This window comes from Nyctereutes procyonoides, unplaced genomic scaffold, assembly GCF_905146905.1.
Source record: "Nyctereutes procyonoides isolate TBG_1078 unplaced genomic scaffold, NYPRO_anot_genome, whole genome shotgun sequence".
Taxonomy (NCBI): domain Eukaryota; kingdom Metazoa; phylum Chordata; class Mammalia; order Carnivora; family Canidae; genus Nyctereutes; species Nyctereutes procyonoides.
The window spans coordinates 24,543,705-24,562,048 of NW_026575159.1; the positions used below are offsets into that span (position 1 = coordinate 24,543,705).

At 33.9% G+C, this 18,344-nt stretch overlaps 1 protein-coding gene across 12 annotated transcripts in view; it reads left to right on the forward strand.

Annotated features, from left to right (window-relative positions):
- PHF20L1 (PHD finger protein 20 like 1) overlaps positions 1 to 18,344 on the forward strand; it is a 77,283-nt gene that overhangs the window by 27,110 nt on the left and 31,829 nt on the right. For 9 of the 12 annotated variants that reach the window (XM_055314442.1, XM_055314433.1, XM_055314434.1 and 6 more), the window contains 6 exons: positions 839 to 1,052; positions 1,613 to 1,741; positions 7,257 to 7,339; positions 10,869 to 11,121; positions 13,184 to 13,372; positions 13,628 to 13,834. In XM_055314442.1, coding sequence (XP_055170417.1) covers positions 839 to 1,052; positions 1,613 to 1,741; positions 7,257 to 7,339; positions 10,869 to 11,121; positions 13,184 to 13,372; positions 13,628 to 13,834 — 1,075 coding nt within the window. The remainder of the gene's footprint in view (positions 1 to 838; positions 1,053 to 1,612; positions 1,742 to 7,256; positions 7,340 to 10,868; positions 11,122 to 13,183; positions 13,373 to 13,627; positions 13,835 to 18,344) is intronic. The other 3 variants (XM_055314435.1, XM_055314437.1, XM_055314440.1) reach the window with 1 other exon arrangement.

Below are 18,344 nucleotides of genomic sequence, written 5' to 3' on the forward strand. Positions count from 1 at the left end.
TGTTAGCGCCACTTTTTTTACATCTTTTCATATTTTTTATAATAAGTGTTTTTAATTAGAAATAAAATGGTAATAGAAAAAATTATTTAACAACAAACTGAAAATGTGAACGCAAGAAGGGTAAATATTCACATCTCAGAAGAGTGGCAATCAACGCAAATCCCCGGAAGTTGAAGAGGGAGGGAAATTAATTAATCTGGAGCCTGTCAACCTGTACTTCACCTTGGTCAAATCAAGTGGCTCTTTTTCTTTCGCTAGTAGTATTAAGCTGTTGTGATAAATTGGTGTCCAAACTTTCAAAGCTTTAAAAATTAATAAAATCATATCTTGAATTTTATGAAGTTGACCATACTGTGAGTGGTACATTCTTCCTAACGTGGAATAGTAATTTGTTCAGTGGGAGTACATTTCTTTTAATCTTTATAGGATTGCAACGAAAGCACTTTTCTCTAACTTCTTTTAAGGTTGGTTGTATTCAGAAAAGAAATGCAATTTGCCATTTGAATTTCAAGTACTAAGACAACGTCGTGAAGTGTTCTGTATTTGTTTAAAGGGTTTCCTCTATTATTTTAGATTTTATTTCAATGAAAGTAGATCAAAGGAATATTTGTTACTAAATATTTTCCAATTTTATGTAAGGTTATACAATCCAACTAACCCTTTAGATCATTAAATTTGATAATTACCATGTGGATGATTTATCTTGTAAATAGAATTAATTCAACTTTTATATTTGCGTGCGAGAGTAGCTTTGAAAATGTGAGATGTTTTTATTCATTAGTGTAATTAAATTTTGATTAATTTTTAATACTTCACGTTTTGTGTTTTTCCTTTGGAGGATTGGATAGCTTTAGTCAAAGCAGCTGCTGCAGCTGCAGCCAAGAATAAAACAGGGAACAAGCCTCGCACCAGCGCCAACAGCAATAAAGAGAAAGAGAAAGATGAGAGGAAATGGTTTAAAGTACCTTCAAAGAAGGAAGAGACTTCAACTTCTATAGCTTCTGCAGAAGTTGAGAAGAAGGAAGATCTGCCCACATCTAGTGAAACATTTGGTACAAAATATGTTCTTATGTTCATTCCTTGTGGCAGGGTAAACTCACATAGAGAGTAAGCCAGACCCCTTAGCTACCTATTTGAGGGTATGGTTGAATGATTGGGCTCTTCCCTAGCATGAATGGTTAACTTCTGTAGCATCTTAACACAGCTGAAGATTACCGGTCTAATATAGGTACTGGATAATGGGTGACCTCAGTATTCATTAGAAAGGAGTTCAGATTTTGACTTTTAAATTTGTGTTTAGTAAGCTTTGGGTTTTTTGTTTGTGTTTTTTTTCTTCTTTAACTTTTTAAGTGCTTCTGCATGTATTTTAATATATAATATGGAAAAAGCAGTGAGTCATTTTCTTCTTTTCTTTCCTAAAAAATAACTGCTTAGTAGTTTTTCATTTCTAATATATCAGTCTGGAGATATTTGGGTTTTTTAAAGTTCTATGTCAAGCACTAGGTTAAAAAAATTAAATGCAAAGCAGTTTTACTATTTTGCTATTTTAAAAAAATAATGTGTTTTAACTTTGGATTCTAGATAAACTCTCATATATGTATTCTATTAAAAGTAGGACTTCATGTAGAGAACGTTCCAAAGATGGTCTTTCCACAGCCAGAGAGCACATTATCAAACAAGAGGAAAAATAATCAAGGCAACTCATTTCAGGCAAAGAGAGCTCGACTTAACAAGATTACTGGTAAACTACAATGATTCTTTTGGTGGTGGGGGCTGGAGGGTTTGGTTAGAGTAGTCTGTTTTTAATAAAATAAAATGTATCTTGTGTTTTAGTGTAACAAGCTGGTTAACAAGAAAGTTACTTTATGATTCTTTAAGGTCAGCATCCTCCAACAATGTCAGCTTTTTCTCTTGTGAAATGTGAAAACTATCATGTTTTCTACCTACCTCACAGGGATGTTGTGAGGATTAATAGGATCCATATAAAATAAAATTCCATAAAATTTTAGTGATAAAATTCCATAGTTTTAACATCACCTTGGTGGTAGGAGTAGTTTCTGTAAACATTGAATTATTTGCTTTTGTCAACTTGTGGTGACATAATCTCTGAGGTTCTAAATATTATTATACAAACATTCTGACTCTTGCCCAGTCTCATTAAAGATGGTAGCAACTAGGGGTGCCTGGCTGGCCTAGTCCATGGAGTATGCAACTCTTGATATCAGGGTTGTGGGTTCAAGCCCCACATTGGGTGTAGAGATTACTTAAAAAAATAAAACCTTAAAAAAAAAAAGATACTAGTAAATATGGTTGTAAAGATGAATGCTGAATTAAATTCAGTTCTTGAATTTGTTATTCCTAAGTAAAAGTACTTCTATAAGTTTCTTATATTTCTTATCTTCAGGTAGGTCCTTAGAATTTCATCTTACTTTTCTGTGCTTTGTTGTAATTTAGGAAGTAGAGTGTTAGGATGATGAAAACTCTGGAAATCCTAGCCTGGTTAGTGTTCACAGGAGAAGAGATTCAAGTATCTGAAGGAGGGCCAGTCATACTAGGCCCCATCACTTCCAAGGCCTGTTCAGCCTAAGGATTCTAGTCTTTCAAAAAATTGTAAACATATTTAATTTTTCTGAGTATGTGTTAAAGGGGAGTTAAAATACTTTAAGTATTTAGTCATATGTTCTTAATTTAAGGACAAAGTGGTTTTTAGTGTTATTGGCCTAATAAAGTTATATAAACCTTTGTTGGTATTCTTTTAAATAATATGAAGAAGCTTGGTTTCGTTGTCAGATCAAAGAATAAATGTAAATTAGGCATGTTGACCATGTTGTGAAGAATAGAAGCCCTTTGAAAAATGACTCTGCAGCAGAGGGTTCTTTAGAGCCATTGTTCATCTAACGTTCATCTTAAGTGATTATAATTGATTTCAACAGGTGAGAATATTTAGTCTTTCCATTCACTGATACTATTTTTGTGCCTTTTTCTGATAAAGGATATTTTTGGCCCCAGGAAGGGAAATATTTCAAATGAATTCATCCATTCCACCTTTTCCTTAGAAACTGTTAGCTTTGGAGAAAGTCAAAATGTTATCCAGGTGATTGTTAAGATGGCAGCTTGAGACTCCATTTGGTCCTAGCAGAATGGAAACTAGGGTTGCATACAGTGGCAGAAGAGGAAGAGCACTTCTAACTCCTGTGAGACCAAGACTGAAAGAGCACTACTGGAGGGGCCGAGACAAAGGGAGATCGACTTGACCCTGAAGCATGTGACTGCCAGCTTACTTAACCAGCCTCAAGGGTTTTCCTGTAGTCTGGATAATCTGTGTTTAGTTTCAGGCAGGCTATTCTCACAGATGCCTTACCTGAGAAGTTGAAGCCCAACGTTTAAAGAAATAAAAGAAGAAAAAACAGCTCAGTGCACAACAATGTATTATTTACATATGGCCTTGAAAAGACAATAGTGGGGAAAACCATTTTACCCTATGTCTCAAGGAAGTTCTGATACTGGTTGCTTAGTAACACCCTGCACCTTGTGTGGAGGGACTCTGTCCTCACTTCCCCTTGGGAGTCTCAAAAGGACAAGTAATAGTTTGGCAGCAGTAGAAAAATGTAAGATTTTACAGATGTGAAGCCATTATGACTTTTTCCCTTTATTTACTCAGAAGATTTGAATGTATGAAGATTCTTTTAATAGTTCATTTTTCTGCATTTATTTCCGTGTTCACCTTACAACTATATCATGCGAAAGGATAAGAGATCTTACAAGATTGTCTTCACTGGTTGAAACTCAGGCTTGCCTCTGTGCAGTAAATTTCATTTGTAGACCATAAAAAGAGATGAGAACTAATATAGTGATTTTGTTATGGAATTATGGTGTATTTTAAATTTATCAAGCTCACTTGTCTTTTTGTCCCTTTACTGCTGAGACGAATAGGGCTATGATCATGGCAGCATCTTAACCTGCTCTGATGTATTCCCCACACTCCATTTTAATTGTTTTTTAAATCATTCTAGATGGAAATACATGGACCAGCCACTGGGTAAATTTAATTGATATATTCACTGTCTTTCTGTTATACCCTATAGAGACTCTAAACCTGAATTCTATCTAGGGAATAGTGTAAGATGGCTTTTTTAAAGTTTCCAAATAAGGACATATTGAAGGATAGTTGCACACACATATATATGTGCTTTCAGAGACTTATTTTTCATTATGTAATGTTCCTTATCGATAGTTACATACTTTATGCATACTGATTTTTACAGAGAGATTCAAGAAGAGTCCATGCTTTGGGACAAAATTATTAGCAAAGTGCAGGTAAATTTGAGTAGATTTTAAAATACAGATATCTAGGGAGCAAAGGAAGAAACATCAGCAATTGGTGCATGGTTTGTTTCTAGGAGTTCTAGGAATTTCTAGGATTCAGTCAGCTTAGATATGTTTGTACAGCTTAAGGAATTTCAAAAATAATTTAAAAAAACCCACAGGTTTGAATGGGCCAGTACACGTTACTGATGATAATTTCAAGAATATTTGATTCTTAATCCCTTTTAAAAGTCTTCTTTGATTCTTATTTTTATAATTTCAGGAATATTTGATTCTTATTCACACATTACTGATGATAATTTCAAGAATATTTTATTTTTATTCCCAAATATTCAAGAATATTGGTCTTATTCCCACAACACAAGAATGTTGTGTTTTGGAATCCCTGGTTGAAAAGTAGAGCACAAATTAAACTACTTTACTCTTTCTTTCCTCCCCGTTTGCCATTCCAGAGTGTTCTGGCCTCTGTCCTATTCATTCCTATTAGCAGAGGCAGATACGTATTTTGTAGCTGAAGTATGCAGTATTGAAAAATTGTGACTTTGTGGGTGGGACTCATGAATATTAGATGTTCTACTTTTACCTGATATTTTCTTAATAATCTTGAAACTGCAAATTGCATTCTGTTAAGATAATTACAGATACATTCTTCCGGAGGAGGAACTGTTAGTGATATATTGATAATTAATAAGCATTTGCAGATAACTTCTAATTTTCTAAGGAGTTTTACATTTCTCCCCAGCATGTTTGCAGGCCAAGAAAACAGATTTTTGTATAGATTTAAAGGCAGCAGTAATCAGAGACCTCTCAAAGACTTTTATTCTTATCCCCTTTTGTTGTTTGTACTTAGTACCTCTTCTGTAAGATAGCTTGTATATAAAATACAAAAGCTTTTTATCGATCATATTGGATGTGTTTGAATTCTCTGGATGCCGCATATTGTATTTTCTAATCTGATTTTGAATAGTTTTTATTAAATGCCACATTACTTTTTATAAGAACATTACAAAGCTTTATTTTTTCTTCACAAACCATTTGGTGGGAATTGCTTAATTGTGTCTATAATATCCTAATTTAAATTCATGAGTATGTCTGAATTATTTTCTTTATTTTAAAACTTGTGGTATCTTATTTTTAATTTTGTGATTTGAGATCTCTTCTGTGTATTGATGAGATTTAAAAAGTATTTCTACCACCTATATGAAAGGAAACAAAGTAAGATATACTTAATAGACTGAATAGCAAAATATTTTTCCTGTTTGAGTAAACCTTAGAAGTGGAACCTCTACTCTATTTCCTGCAAAAGAATTTCATTCCCTAATTTTTCTTTTTATTTCAGTACTAGTGATTTTCAAAAGTACTAGCTAGAGAAGAAAAAAACTAGTGAATATGGTTCTGAGTGTTAAGGAAATACACTGTGTTATATCTCTTTCAGTCACCTAAAAATCTGTTCAGAAGTGATGTTAATAGGATTGAATTTATGGTTTATAAGCTTTTTGTAAAATTATTTCTAAGTTGGATTTTCCCCCCATTTAAATCTATACTTAATATTGTGTGAGCAAACTGTATAGATTGTTATCTCAAACTGGACCAAATATCTTTTTTAATACCAATCATTGATGTATCAAAATCATTGTTTTACACTCATCCTTTTTCTATCTTAAATTATAATTCTTGGGTGCTGGATATTCAACTTACCAATAAAGGAAAAGTGCTTTTCTCCTAATTTAACATTTGGTTCTAGTACTACTATAAGGATATGATTTTAATATTTGAATTCATACTTAGATTACTTAATGGCTTTGAAATTGTTACTGAAAAAGTCAAGAGATGTTGCCACATGGATAGCTTAATGCTATGTGGCTTGTTGGAGCACTTTTTTCCTCTTATTAACTATGCTATCTAGATGGCTTCAGTGGTATAGGGGGTATAATTGCTGCAGTATGTTCACTGTTGTCGATTGTTAAACATGCTTCCTTTGAAGCAGAGGTTTTGTGTAGCCAACTTTGAAATGACAAATGATTTTTGGTGACCTTTTTTGTGCCAATGATTATAAGCAAAGACATACTTGTTATATTATATAAGCATTATAAACTTGGCTTCATTGAAGGTATCTGTCAGGTGCTTTGCAAAGAATCTTGACCAAGTAAATACCTTTACTTAAGGCAGAGTCTTAATCTCTTGCAAAGTTCACTTATATACTCCAGGTGAAATACTGTGTTTCTAAAATTGAGAATTAGTGATACACATTGGAGAACACTGGAATTCCTAAATTATTTAATAATTTTTAGAATGAGGCTATAATATTAAGCTCAAATGCAGGAAGGGCCCACGCATTTTTCCCGTTCACATATAACAGACCCATCAGTGTTTTTGGCAATTTTTAAGAAGATAAGGTACATTGGGATATAGAGGTTAACCCACAAAGCGTAGGTCAAAGAATCCAAGTGGAATTAAAAATTAGGAGTAGTTTTCTTTCTTTAGCACATAATACAATGACAAAATCTTATATTGCAGTTGTTTGGAAGGATTTCTCAGACCTTAGTATTAACTCTGTATTTCACTTGTATAGACAAAGCCATATTTGTGAGTATTAATTAAAGCTATCTTAGGTTTCTAGACATTAAGCTATAGAACTTAAAATTTCGATAGACTAAATGTATATGTGTGTTGTTTCTTAAGGATATCTTTGAGGAGCAGTGGTTTTTACAGGAAACTAATTGTGTGAGCAACTTTCAAGTTCCGATTTAGTCCTTTGAGTCATTATTAAGGGTGTTTGTGCTTTTGACAAGTAAACTTTTGAGAATGTTTGTTTCCTCTATAGTAAGAAGGATGGGGGATTTCAGCTGCTAAAATTTGGGGGAAATTTAAACTTAGAGTGAAAGTCACTAATTTTTCTAATAAGCAATTTCTGTACAATTTTTCTCAAGGTTTGTTGGCATCCAAAGCTGTTGGGGTGGATGGTGCTGACAGAAAGGAAGACCGCAGTGAAACAGCTCCAATGCTGGAGCAGGTATGAAACGGTAGCATTTGATTGTTTTCCAGGTTCCCAACTGGAGTGGTCACGGAGCTATAGTATCTGCGTAATTGAAATTGCCCTTGTGATCAGATATGGGAATAGGAAGCTAATGAATGGATGATAGATTTTTAACTCTGCCTTCTCCCAGGCATACAGATAACTACAGACTTCGTTAGTGTTTGTTTTCAGTAGACTGGCATTAAAGCCTCCTGTCTCCAACATTTGAAGGCCTGGAGACAGGCATCCCAGGGTATAAGCTTTCCAGCTGGACCACCTTTAACTAGCTTACAAAAAGACCCTTACACAAATACTTTTCATTTGTGAGTTAAAACAGGGTTTTTGACATCTAATAAAGCTTCTTTTGTAAGAAGTTTCTTTTATATTGTAACAGTTGGTGTTGTTAGACTATGTGTTTTATGAATTGATCAATGAGCCATACATTTTTGCTAGGATGTATATTTTAATAACTACAAAAAAAGAATTTTAAAAACTATGAAGGGTCTGTCTTTAAACCACCTAATAGAGGAATTTAAAAGCGAAGGTTGCAGTTGCTAGATTTTGCCTTGGCTACCTTCAGATTCCCACAGTACCTGTACATAATGAACTGTGCATGCTTTTACATTCTCTAAGGGCTTAACTTCTTGGGCACTGTACGACTATAAGAACACAGTAATAGCCATAACTGGATTTCCTTGGTTCTCCTGTTTTAAAATCTGAGCCTTAATGTAGTTTTAATATATCCTTTTTGTATTAATTTAATTTTCTTTATTAGTAACCTAATAAAGAAGACTTTAAAATGAGTATCTTTTGCTCTTCTCTATATGCGTTTTAAAAAATAGTCCAAATTTAATTGATATTGTATTGAGTTTTTCAGGGTTATTTTAGGCCTGACTTGATAACAGTGCATTGTTTTGGTGCCTCCATTAATGTTGTATTAAACCAATGGTCTTTTAAATTGATTACTATGTCAGCGAATCATACCTTCTGATTTTCTGTGATCATCAAGCGGTTAAGTCTTTGCCGTTACTGTCAGTTATATCAACCAAATTTTAAGTGATTTTTTTTTTACTCTGTATCACTATATTCAACGTCCCAGATAATAACAATATTTTGTATTTTCACCACTGTTTATGATATTCTCAGAATGCAATAAATCAGGGACTTGGGTAATAAAATGTTTCTGGAAAATTCATTACAATGTCAATCTTTCATTATGCACAATCCTGCTGCGGTGAATGTGATTGTGAAAATTACTTATTACATGTGGAAGTTAGCGTAAAGGGCAGTGCCCATGTCAGAGAGAAGTACAGACAACAACATTCTGAAATTGAGTAAAAAAAAAAAGAAAAAAGGAATTGAGTAACTCGGCTGTTTCTATTTGCATAAGGAAGACATTTTTGAGAGTCCTTGCCAGTTTTGTAACAAAGAGACCAATAATCATTACTGAAAACTTTGTAAATTATTTTAGATTTTTAAGGAACATAATACTGTTCCTTCATTTTCTGTCATTCAGATTGATATCATTGTGAAAATGTTTTGTAACCAAACTCTTAATTTTTATGCTGTTTGCCCTGCTTCAAAGTTAAAAAGCCGAGTTATAAAACTCTCAATTACGAGTATTGGTATCAACTCTAGACTTAAAGGAGAGGTATTGATTGTCACTAACCTCTGTTGTCATAATGAGTAAAATAATGTCATTCATGACATAGATTGATAACAGGCCTATAGCCAGAACTTACTGTGCTAATGGATTTCCTTTATTTACACTTTAAAAAAATTCAAACTGTGGTTTTGAACCCCAATTCTCAGATATTAATTATAGATTATTTAATTGTATTAGGGAATTGTCATGTTATATTTACTTTTGGATAAATCTGCATTAGATGCATATAATTCAGTAAGTTTTTAAAAATGTTAATTTGTCCTTGTTTAGAAGTTAAGCACCTTATCAAGATACTAATTTAAGTTTTAAAATCTTGTTTTATAACTTTGTAACTCGAGAGTACTGGATGCTGTAGTGATGTCTCTCACATATGTGAAGATGAACAATAAAATTGTTTATTTACAAGTAATGGCTCTAATTACTTTTCTGGCAACACCTTTTATGATAAGTCTAGGAATCCTTTCCATTTATGGAGTACTTTTTCAAATGATTATAAGCTGCACTTATACACATGTGTAATGAGTAAATTCAAGAATAGAAATGATGACTACTGAATGAATGGAACACTTGACACCAGCCCTTTTATGTGGTATGTCCAGCATGCCATCTGTAGGGCATCCAAAGATGCCCTACGTAATACCAACTGTACACCTAAATTTGAGTGCCTTGTATTTTAGTGGGAGCAGAAGGCTGTTTGGTCCCCAGACAGTGATCTATCATATTCCAGAGAACTGCAGACTGCTGACCTGATGGTCATCCCTCACAAAAGAAAAGGAAGTAAAAAGGTTTCCTGGGAACAAACCATATTGTTCATAGTGCTAGCAATTCGATTCTATTTGATAGAAGCCTACCTTAGTATAGATTTTTTAAAAAGTGTATCTCCTATTTTGCTCTCAGATACATGTGTCAGAAACAGATAGAGCATAGGCATTCCCACACCATAGATTGTAAATCCATCCAATGTGGCTATTCTCTGTTGTCTTTGGACACATTCACATTTATTTCTACATAGGTAGGAAATTTTACTGCCAAATGAATAAAGATATCCTTTGTGAAAGAACTGACAAAGTTCTAATTTTTTTTTAAAAGTATCAGTTGGCAGGAGGAAGGTAAAAATTCTCATCTAAGAATGCGACGTATTTTGTTTTTAAATCCAATGTTTTTAACTTACACTTGGTTTTACTCCTTGGTTTTTTTTGTTGTTGTTGTTGCTTGTTTTGTATTGTTTTTTAGTCTTTTAACTCTGTATTGCTGGTGGCTTTGATTTCATGATGCACTATGCTTATGAAACTCTAGCTTTCAGCACTAAAATGAGTTAAAGATAATGTTTTGTTAATTTGGTCATTGTTTTCCTGTTGAGATCTTTCTTTAAAGGGACACTGTCTACTTAGACCTCTGCATTCAATTTGATAGAGATTGTTTTATAAGAAAACATCTAAAAGTCAGAAGCTTTTAAATGTATTCTTCTACTGCCCTAAAAAAAAGAAAATGCTTTTTATTTACCTAATTGTTATTAAGGTAGTTAGTAATTACGGTTTCAAATGAGATGTATTTCGTGTAATACTGTGAAAATAATTTGTCCACTAAGATAACATTTTATATTCTGAGAATATTATGAATAATATATTTTTACAAATTAAAACTTAGACTAAAAGTCGACAGCATCCCTTTAAAGATAGCCTATTCAACTTTTAGTTAATAATTTGTGGGGTTCTTTTTGGTTTTTCATTTGTAATAGAAATGTTATATGTTGCTTAACAATGTTTTTGGATACTAAAGTTGCTTAACAATCAAAATAGAATACAAGAACAAAAATGAAGAAACCAAAATAAAAATATCAATTTTTTATTATTTATTCAGGCGATTTCACCTAAACCTCAAAGTCAGAAAAAAAATGAAGCTGACATTAGCAGTTCTGCCAACACTCAGAAACCTGCACTGTTATCCTCAACTTTGTCTTCAGGGAAGGCTCGCAGCAAGAAATGCAAACATGAATCTGGAGATTCTTCTGGGTGTATAAAACCCCCTAAATCACCACTTTCCCCAGAATTAATACAAGTCGAGGATTTGACGCTTGTATCTCAGCTTTCTTCTTCAGTGATAAATAAAACTAGTGAGCACAGATTTTTAAAAAATAGTTACTTATCCTATAAGCTACATTAAAAACAGTTTGATTGTAGTTATATTGTATTTTTATGAAGTTGGTTTTTAAAAATTCAAACTTAAGTGGATATGATAGGGAAGGCTTAAAACTATTTCAAGGGCAAAAAGCATATACATTTCTGACTGATTTATTGTACAGAGACTGTACTGGTTGAGAAGACTTACCATTTAATAATGCAAATTTTTACTGTAGTTTGACTATCCTCAATTAATAATAATCCAAGCACAATGAGAGGCCTGATTCATTACAAAAAACCAAACCAAAACAAAGAGAGATAAAAAAGACTCACATTGGATATTTTTTCCTCAACTCCTAAGACTATTCTTATGGATAGATCTAGTTATTGTCCCCAGTTGTCTGTATCCCCCTGCGGTACATTTTATTCATTTTTGTTCTGGGATTTGGAGTGCAGATTTCAATTTATTCTTACTAATGAAGGAAGAAGAATGCTTCCTTGATCATATTTTTAAAGATTTTATGGTTTCAGTACCACTAATCTCAGGGTAGTTAACTTATTAGCCTTTTTAAAAATAGCCTTCCAGTATGGCTCTGGTTATATAAAAAGAAGATGACCCCGTGTTTCTCCTGTTTAGTATTCCAAGTTAGAGACAAGTGAAAAACGGTTATTGTGGGAAGGCGCTGGATAAAAAGACCCTTTCCTTTGGCAATTCATACAAGTGAATTAGTATCCTGATGAGTAAATGAGTAAGACACACTTTCTTATGAACCCTTCCATATCTTATCCTCCACAGTGAAAAATGTTGGCATTGAGAAGACTTTTATGAGTCCAATATAGTTAGTTGCCTCCGCTTCCATTCAGTTGCCATATTTTCTACCAAACCATATTTTTGAAATTTTGAGCAGGCTTTGATACTTTTTTTGTTTTGGTTTTGTTCTTTTTAATAAATGGATAGAAAGAATGGAACAGAAAAACTCAGTTGTTTCCTCATAAAGCTTATTTCATTTTGGCATTTATCATGAAACGATGGCAGTAAGTAGGCACCACAATGTCACGAGACATTGATAAGTATTTTATTTTGAAATTGTTTTGTATTTTGGTATTATGGCCACAATGTTACAGCAATTGAATTTTATTCTTTTCATTTTTCTTTTCAATTACCACCATGTCTTTTTTATTTTGATTTTTGTAAAATTGCTTTTAAATACCCAAAGCATCAGCCTCTTAAGACCATTCTTATTTCCTCCTTCTAAGTTAACATGAGTATATTGGCCTGTGTAATCCTGCCTATTCAAAATTCTTCCAACATGTTTACATGCCACGTAGAAGAAAACTTAAAAGGCTAAAAAACAAATTTCCAGGCTTGTGTTATATAGCTAGAAGATGTTTAATCGGCCCACCACGTTAGTTAAAGTCCTCAATATTTGCCTGTAATAAGTAATTAAATGTTGTTTGTGTTCAATTTTTTTTAATGAATCAGGCCCAAACTTATTTTTCTAAAAATCCATTTGTGGGAATGAGGGTGGGATAAACTTATCTACGTTAGTTTTATTTTGGCAAGTAAAGCACTAACTCTACAATGCATGTCAGATCTTTGTCACCTATGCCCCCTGCCTTTTTTTCCCTTAGAGTTTCTAGATTTGTAATGTAGCAAACGAAATATATATATATATATATATATTTTTTTAATTTTTAAAAAAATCTCAGCTATACAGAGACTATTTTCCCAAAGGAAGAATGGCAACTAACACAATGATCTGCAATTAGAGAAATAACTGTAGTCTGTCACTTGGGAAACTACCTAAATCAATGTTTCATGTTATTTTCTTTTGGTTCTAGTAGGTTTTAGATTTTAGAAGTTTGGATTAACTTTTTGTGAATGTGAGGGCACAGTTTTTTGCCTTTGATTACTTTTGGAACATGCCGTTCCTTGTGGATACCTTACAACATCAGAGGGCAGAGTTTGAATCATTTTTCCCATTTATCTCCTTAAATATTATAAGATGATCCTGGCATGTATCTGCTTCGTGAACATTGAAGATCTTTTTCTAGGTTCTCCACAGCCTGTGAACCCCCCTAGACCTTTCAAGCATAGTGAGCGGAGAAGAAGATCTCAACGTTTAGCCACCTTGCCCATGCCTGATGATTCCGTAGAAAAGGTTTCTCCTCCCTCTCCAGCTACTGATGGGAAAGTATTCTCCATCAGTTCTCAAAATCCGCAAGAGTCTTCAGTGCCAGAGGGTAATGTATATTAATTTCCTATAGAACCAAATATAAAAGAGATAAAGATGATGAAAACATTAAGAAAGTTTCTTCTTTTTCCTTCTTGCATCTTATGGACTTAGAAACACTTCATTTACTCTACAGATATTTATTGAGTGCCTTCTGTTGTGCCAGGCACTGTTTAACTTAGATAACGTTTAAATCCACATTGATATTAACTGAGCCAGTTTATCTGTGCTAATAATATTCTATTACATTCTTTATTTTGTATAGTGCCTGATGTTACACATTTGTCACTTGAGAAGCTGGGGCCTTGTCTCCCTCTTGACTTAAGTCGTGGTTCAGAAGTATCAGCACCGCTAGCCCCAGATCCCGCTTACCATAATGAATGTCCCAGGGCAGAAAAGGAAGACACACAGATGCTTACAAATCCTTCTTCCAAAGCAATAGCTGATGGAAGAGGAGCTCCAACAGCATCAGGTAAAAAAGATTCATTTTACAAGTAGCTAGGCTTGCAGTTAGAAGGTATAGACATTTTGATGTTTAATTACATTATCTTAATATGTAATTCCTCTTTATAGATACTTTTATGTAACCTCTGTGGCAGATGGGGTTCCTCTGTCAAAAGTTCTTTTGTGAGACCATTTACCATCACCTTCCCTGGACTGATTGACTGCCCATTTTGTCACTTTAATTGACTTCCTTCTCCTTGCTTCTTTCTTGTATTCTAGTTTCTACTAAAAATAGGAATTGCTAGAGCTAAAAATAATTACAGAAGTTCTTGGTTTTATTTTTTTATTTTTATTTTTTTTTTTAAGATTTTATTTATTTATTCATGAGAAACACAGAGGCAGAGACACAGGCAGAGGGAAAAGCAGGCTCCCCACAAGGTGCCCGATGCCAGACTCAATCCCAGATCCCAAGATCACACCCTGAGCCGAAGGCAGACGCTCAACCGCTGAGCCACCCAGGTGTCCTGAAGTTCTTGGTTTTAAAGCCAGAAAATATTTAATGGGATGAGAACTTAGATTTAAGGATTTAATAGAATGTAATATTTAAGAAACACATAGCTTAAATTTAACTGTTTACCTTAAATGTAATCTCATATTTATAGGGAGAGTCTCCCAATTTTAAATATCATTTGTTATAATGTTATTTTGGGAGTCCAGTGTGTAAAATCAGCCAATAACACATTTGGCAGACAATTTTATGATACTGTAATATTGTTACAGTTGTTGTTTTATTTGGAAGTTTTACGGAATTTTAACCTCATCCAAAGAATATACATGATTTTAAAAAGGGGAATACTAATTTCAAATGTTCTTCTAGTAAATTAATTTGGAGTTAAAGTCTGCATTAAGTCAGTTCAGAGATGGGAAAAATTTAAGACTGTTTCTTGATCTGCCGTGGAGAGCATTAAGAGTGATTGTTTTAATAGCTACTTCCCTGGAGTCCCTTTATCAACTCATTAGATTAAGCATAAAGTAGAGATTGTTCTTTTCTGATGGTGGCACATACTAAAATAAAATGATTGAAGTAACTTACTTTTTAGATTATTGCCTTTGCTTTCTTTCAAAGTAAAAATGTAATATTAAATACACAGTTTTCTACAGTTTAATTTTACCAATAAGGTTTGAGGTTATTTTGTTTCTGTGTTTTGTTTTAAAAGTGAGTACCCAACTCTGAAGATTTATAGGCTTTAAGATATTTTTCATTTCCCAAATCTGATCCATTGCCTTTTGGCTCTTTTTCTAAGCTCCTTCTGTACAGGGTAGTTGAAATTTCTTTTTCCTTTCCCCACAAAATTTCTGAATTATCATTGACTCTCTGAGATATTTTTCCTAATGAAGGTCTTATACATTTCTTTAATTATCTGGAGTTTTTTGTGGCATTGGAAAAAATGAAAAATCTATATCCTTTGGGGAAATTATTTTTATATGAGCATTTGAAAATATTTATATTTTCTTTAAATCTTTTGTAAAGAAAATAACTATTTATTTAAATGTGTACACACATACATATACAAATATTCTAATGGTAAGGTAACTGAAACATAGACCAATATAAACAGCTATATAATAACTGAGTGATGTTGGATTATACATCCTGAAATGTCAATGTAGTAATTGCATATGGAATGGGAATCCTTGATTCAAATGTTTTTTGCTTCTATTCCGAGTATTAGCCTAATCTTTTTCCAGAATTTCTAGCATATTTGTGGACATACTGCTAATTATGACTGTGGTTCCTGGTTCTCATAATAGTTAAAACTTTTTTGGGGAGAGGGAAGGCATACTATTCTTTTCCTTCTTAAGTCTTGGAAATAACTTTGAGAAACTGAGAGTAGTAAGTTATTTTTCTGGAAAAGTGGATGGTAAAGTTGATTTGTAAGATGATGAATCTGTAGATGTGTTGAAGAGTGAGGGTCATCTGGTTGTGCTAACGGCTGGCAACTTTAATTGCTTAAATCAAGGAAATGCATGGTTTAAATGTTAATTACTGGAAGTCCATTTATTAGAGGGCTGAACACAGTCACAGTGTTTGAATGTGGCGTGATGGGGATTCTGATTTATTTCTGTTACCCCTTTTAATTTTTTATTTTTGGAGGAAGTGGTGGAATTCAGGTCATACTCTAATTGGACATCTTTTTATTAAAACTCTGTGAGCCTGTCTGACTTGCATTGAAATTCTGAGTGGTTTACATGCTTTTCTCTCCTAACATTTTTATTTGCCTTCTCTCAAATATTTTGCAGTCTTTGTTGGACTTCTGCTCCCCTTCTGAAAGTCTGAAAGTAGTCTTTCACAAAGAGTCAAAGTACCAGGTGTTTTTGTTTGTTTCTTCCTTTCTTTTTCTTTTTTCTTTCTTTATTTTTTTTTAAAGATTTTATTTGTTTATTCATGAGAGGCACAGAGAGAGAGAGAGAGAGAGAGAGAGAGAGAGAGAGAGAGAGAGAGAGAGGCAGAGGCAGAGACACAGGCAGAGGGAGAAGCAGGCTCGACGTGGGACTCAATCCCAGGTCTCCAGGATTACACCCCCGGCTGAAGGCAGCACTAAACTGCTGAGCTACCGGGGCTGCCCCCTTTCTTTTTTAATATATGCTTGTTTGTTTGTTTGTTTGGTTGGTTGGTTGGTTGGTTTCCATCTTTGTTATAAAGTAAATTTTGTTACCTTTGAATTTCTAAACATCCGTAGAAAGCATTATACTAGAACTTGTATCAAAGACATTTTCTGGGGTATTTTTGTCAAATTGAAACTCTAGGGGTGTTTAGAATGGTGAGGTTGTTAGTCATGAGCTGTGAAATAGTTTAACACACTTAGATTTTTATTTTTTGTGTGTTGAAGAGATGTGCACACAGCTGAGTATAAAAGTCATGGTAGGGGATTGATGAGATTATCCAAATTATATATCTGTTCTTTAATAGGTTAAAACTTTACTTTTAATTGTAGAGATAACAAGCTCATACTAATCCTTCTACATTCTTTCACTGGGAAGCATGGCAACATGGTAACTAATTGAGGTGAAGATTGGCCCACCCCCAAAAAAATCACTGGTATCCTTGTAAAAATTGATGCTTTTGTTTTCATTTTATTATTAGAGTGCTTTATCTAATAGAGCCAAGCAGTTTTAGGTGAGGATAGAACCTTAGTTTTGTTACTATCTGGAAATGTTAGCTCATTTTCTTATTTATCTGCTGATTGTATGTGTAACAAATACTGAATTCCTCTAACCTCTTTAAGGTGTTAAAAGATATGGAAGCTCAAGCGCAGTGTATGGAAGGGTGAGCCAGTAATAATCACAGAAGCTCTGACTTGTGGACCACTTGCCTGTGCTATGTCACTGTGCTGGAACTTTAAATAGATGGGTTTTAGTCCAGTGTCTTACCTTAACTTTGCATTTCCTTTTTTAAAAGGCTTTTTGTTTTTAAGTTTTTCAAAAAAATTTTTTTTTCCCAGAACTTTGCAAATCAAAACTACAACCAGGGACTCCGTAATCTACTTCCACCCCCACACCAAATGTTCATGGCTCCTACAGAGCCTGGGGTTTCCATGGAGAGTCTCAGGGATAGCCTCGTTTTTAGCCAGAGGAATTACAGATATTTCGCAGACTGGAAAGGGCTTGAGAAACCCCCTGCATTGCTGGGTTTTATGCTGTATGCAAGCAGATGCGGCTCAGAGATCTACCTCTCTTTAAATAGCTCTGTTTGTTTTTGTTCATTTTTTTTTGTTTTTGTATTATTTATTGGATTATCTTATATTTTGTTTGAAGAAAATGTTCTGATGGTAAAATTTAAAAATCACTATTCAATAAACTGATAGCCTCATTCTTTGGTTCCCAAATTCTAGCACATGGCGAAATAAGCATAAGATAGTGAACCTCTCATAAAACTATTTTTTTCTCTTGTTGAATTCTCAAAAAGATCTATGTTATTTTTCTATTTAGATATTTTTTTATTTAGAAGTCTTGCCATCACTGCAGAGATGAGTATTTATTTTAATAAACTTAAGAAAATGTTCACAACCCTTTGTCAGTCTCTCAATTTTACTTCTGAAGTTTATCAGTTAAGAAATATAAAAGTTTGGGAACCACTAGAACACGTGAAAACTTTATCTAGACCTAGTCGTTTCTGACTAGGTGGGAGCACTCTGGGAGTGATTGTCTCTGTTCTATTGGGCTGACCTGTGTTCTGGAGCAGTGAGCGCTTCGTAGCGCTTCATATTATTTGTCCTCTAAATACCTGAGGGATCCCACACCTGGATCCAGTGCATGAAGGCAGCCCAGTAAGGCAATCTTCATCTGAATCACCCTGGATTCAGTGCTCCAGAGGGTTGGGGACCTCCAAGGCAAACATCACAGTCAGCAGCTGCTACCAAGCGTGTCTGCTACCCTCTGAGGACCCAGAACCTCCTCTCTCATTGTCTTGTAAAGTCCTCATCATTTTCAGGAAAAAAACATCAGATATGTAGAATTTTCATGGTGTGGTAGTAGTT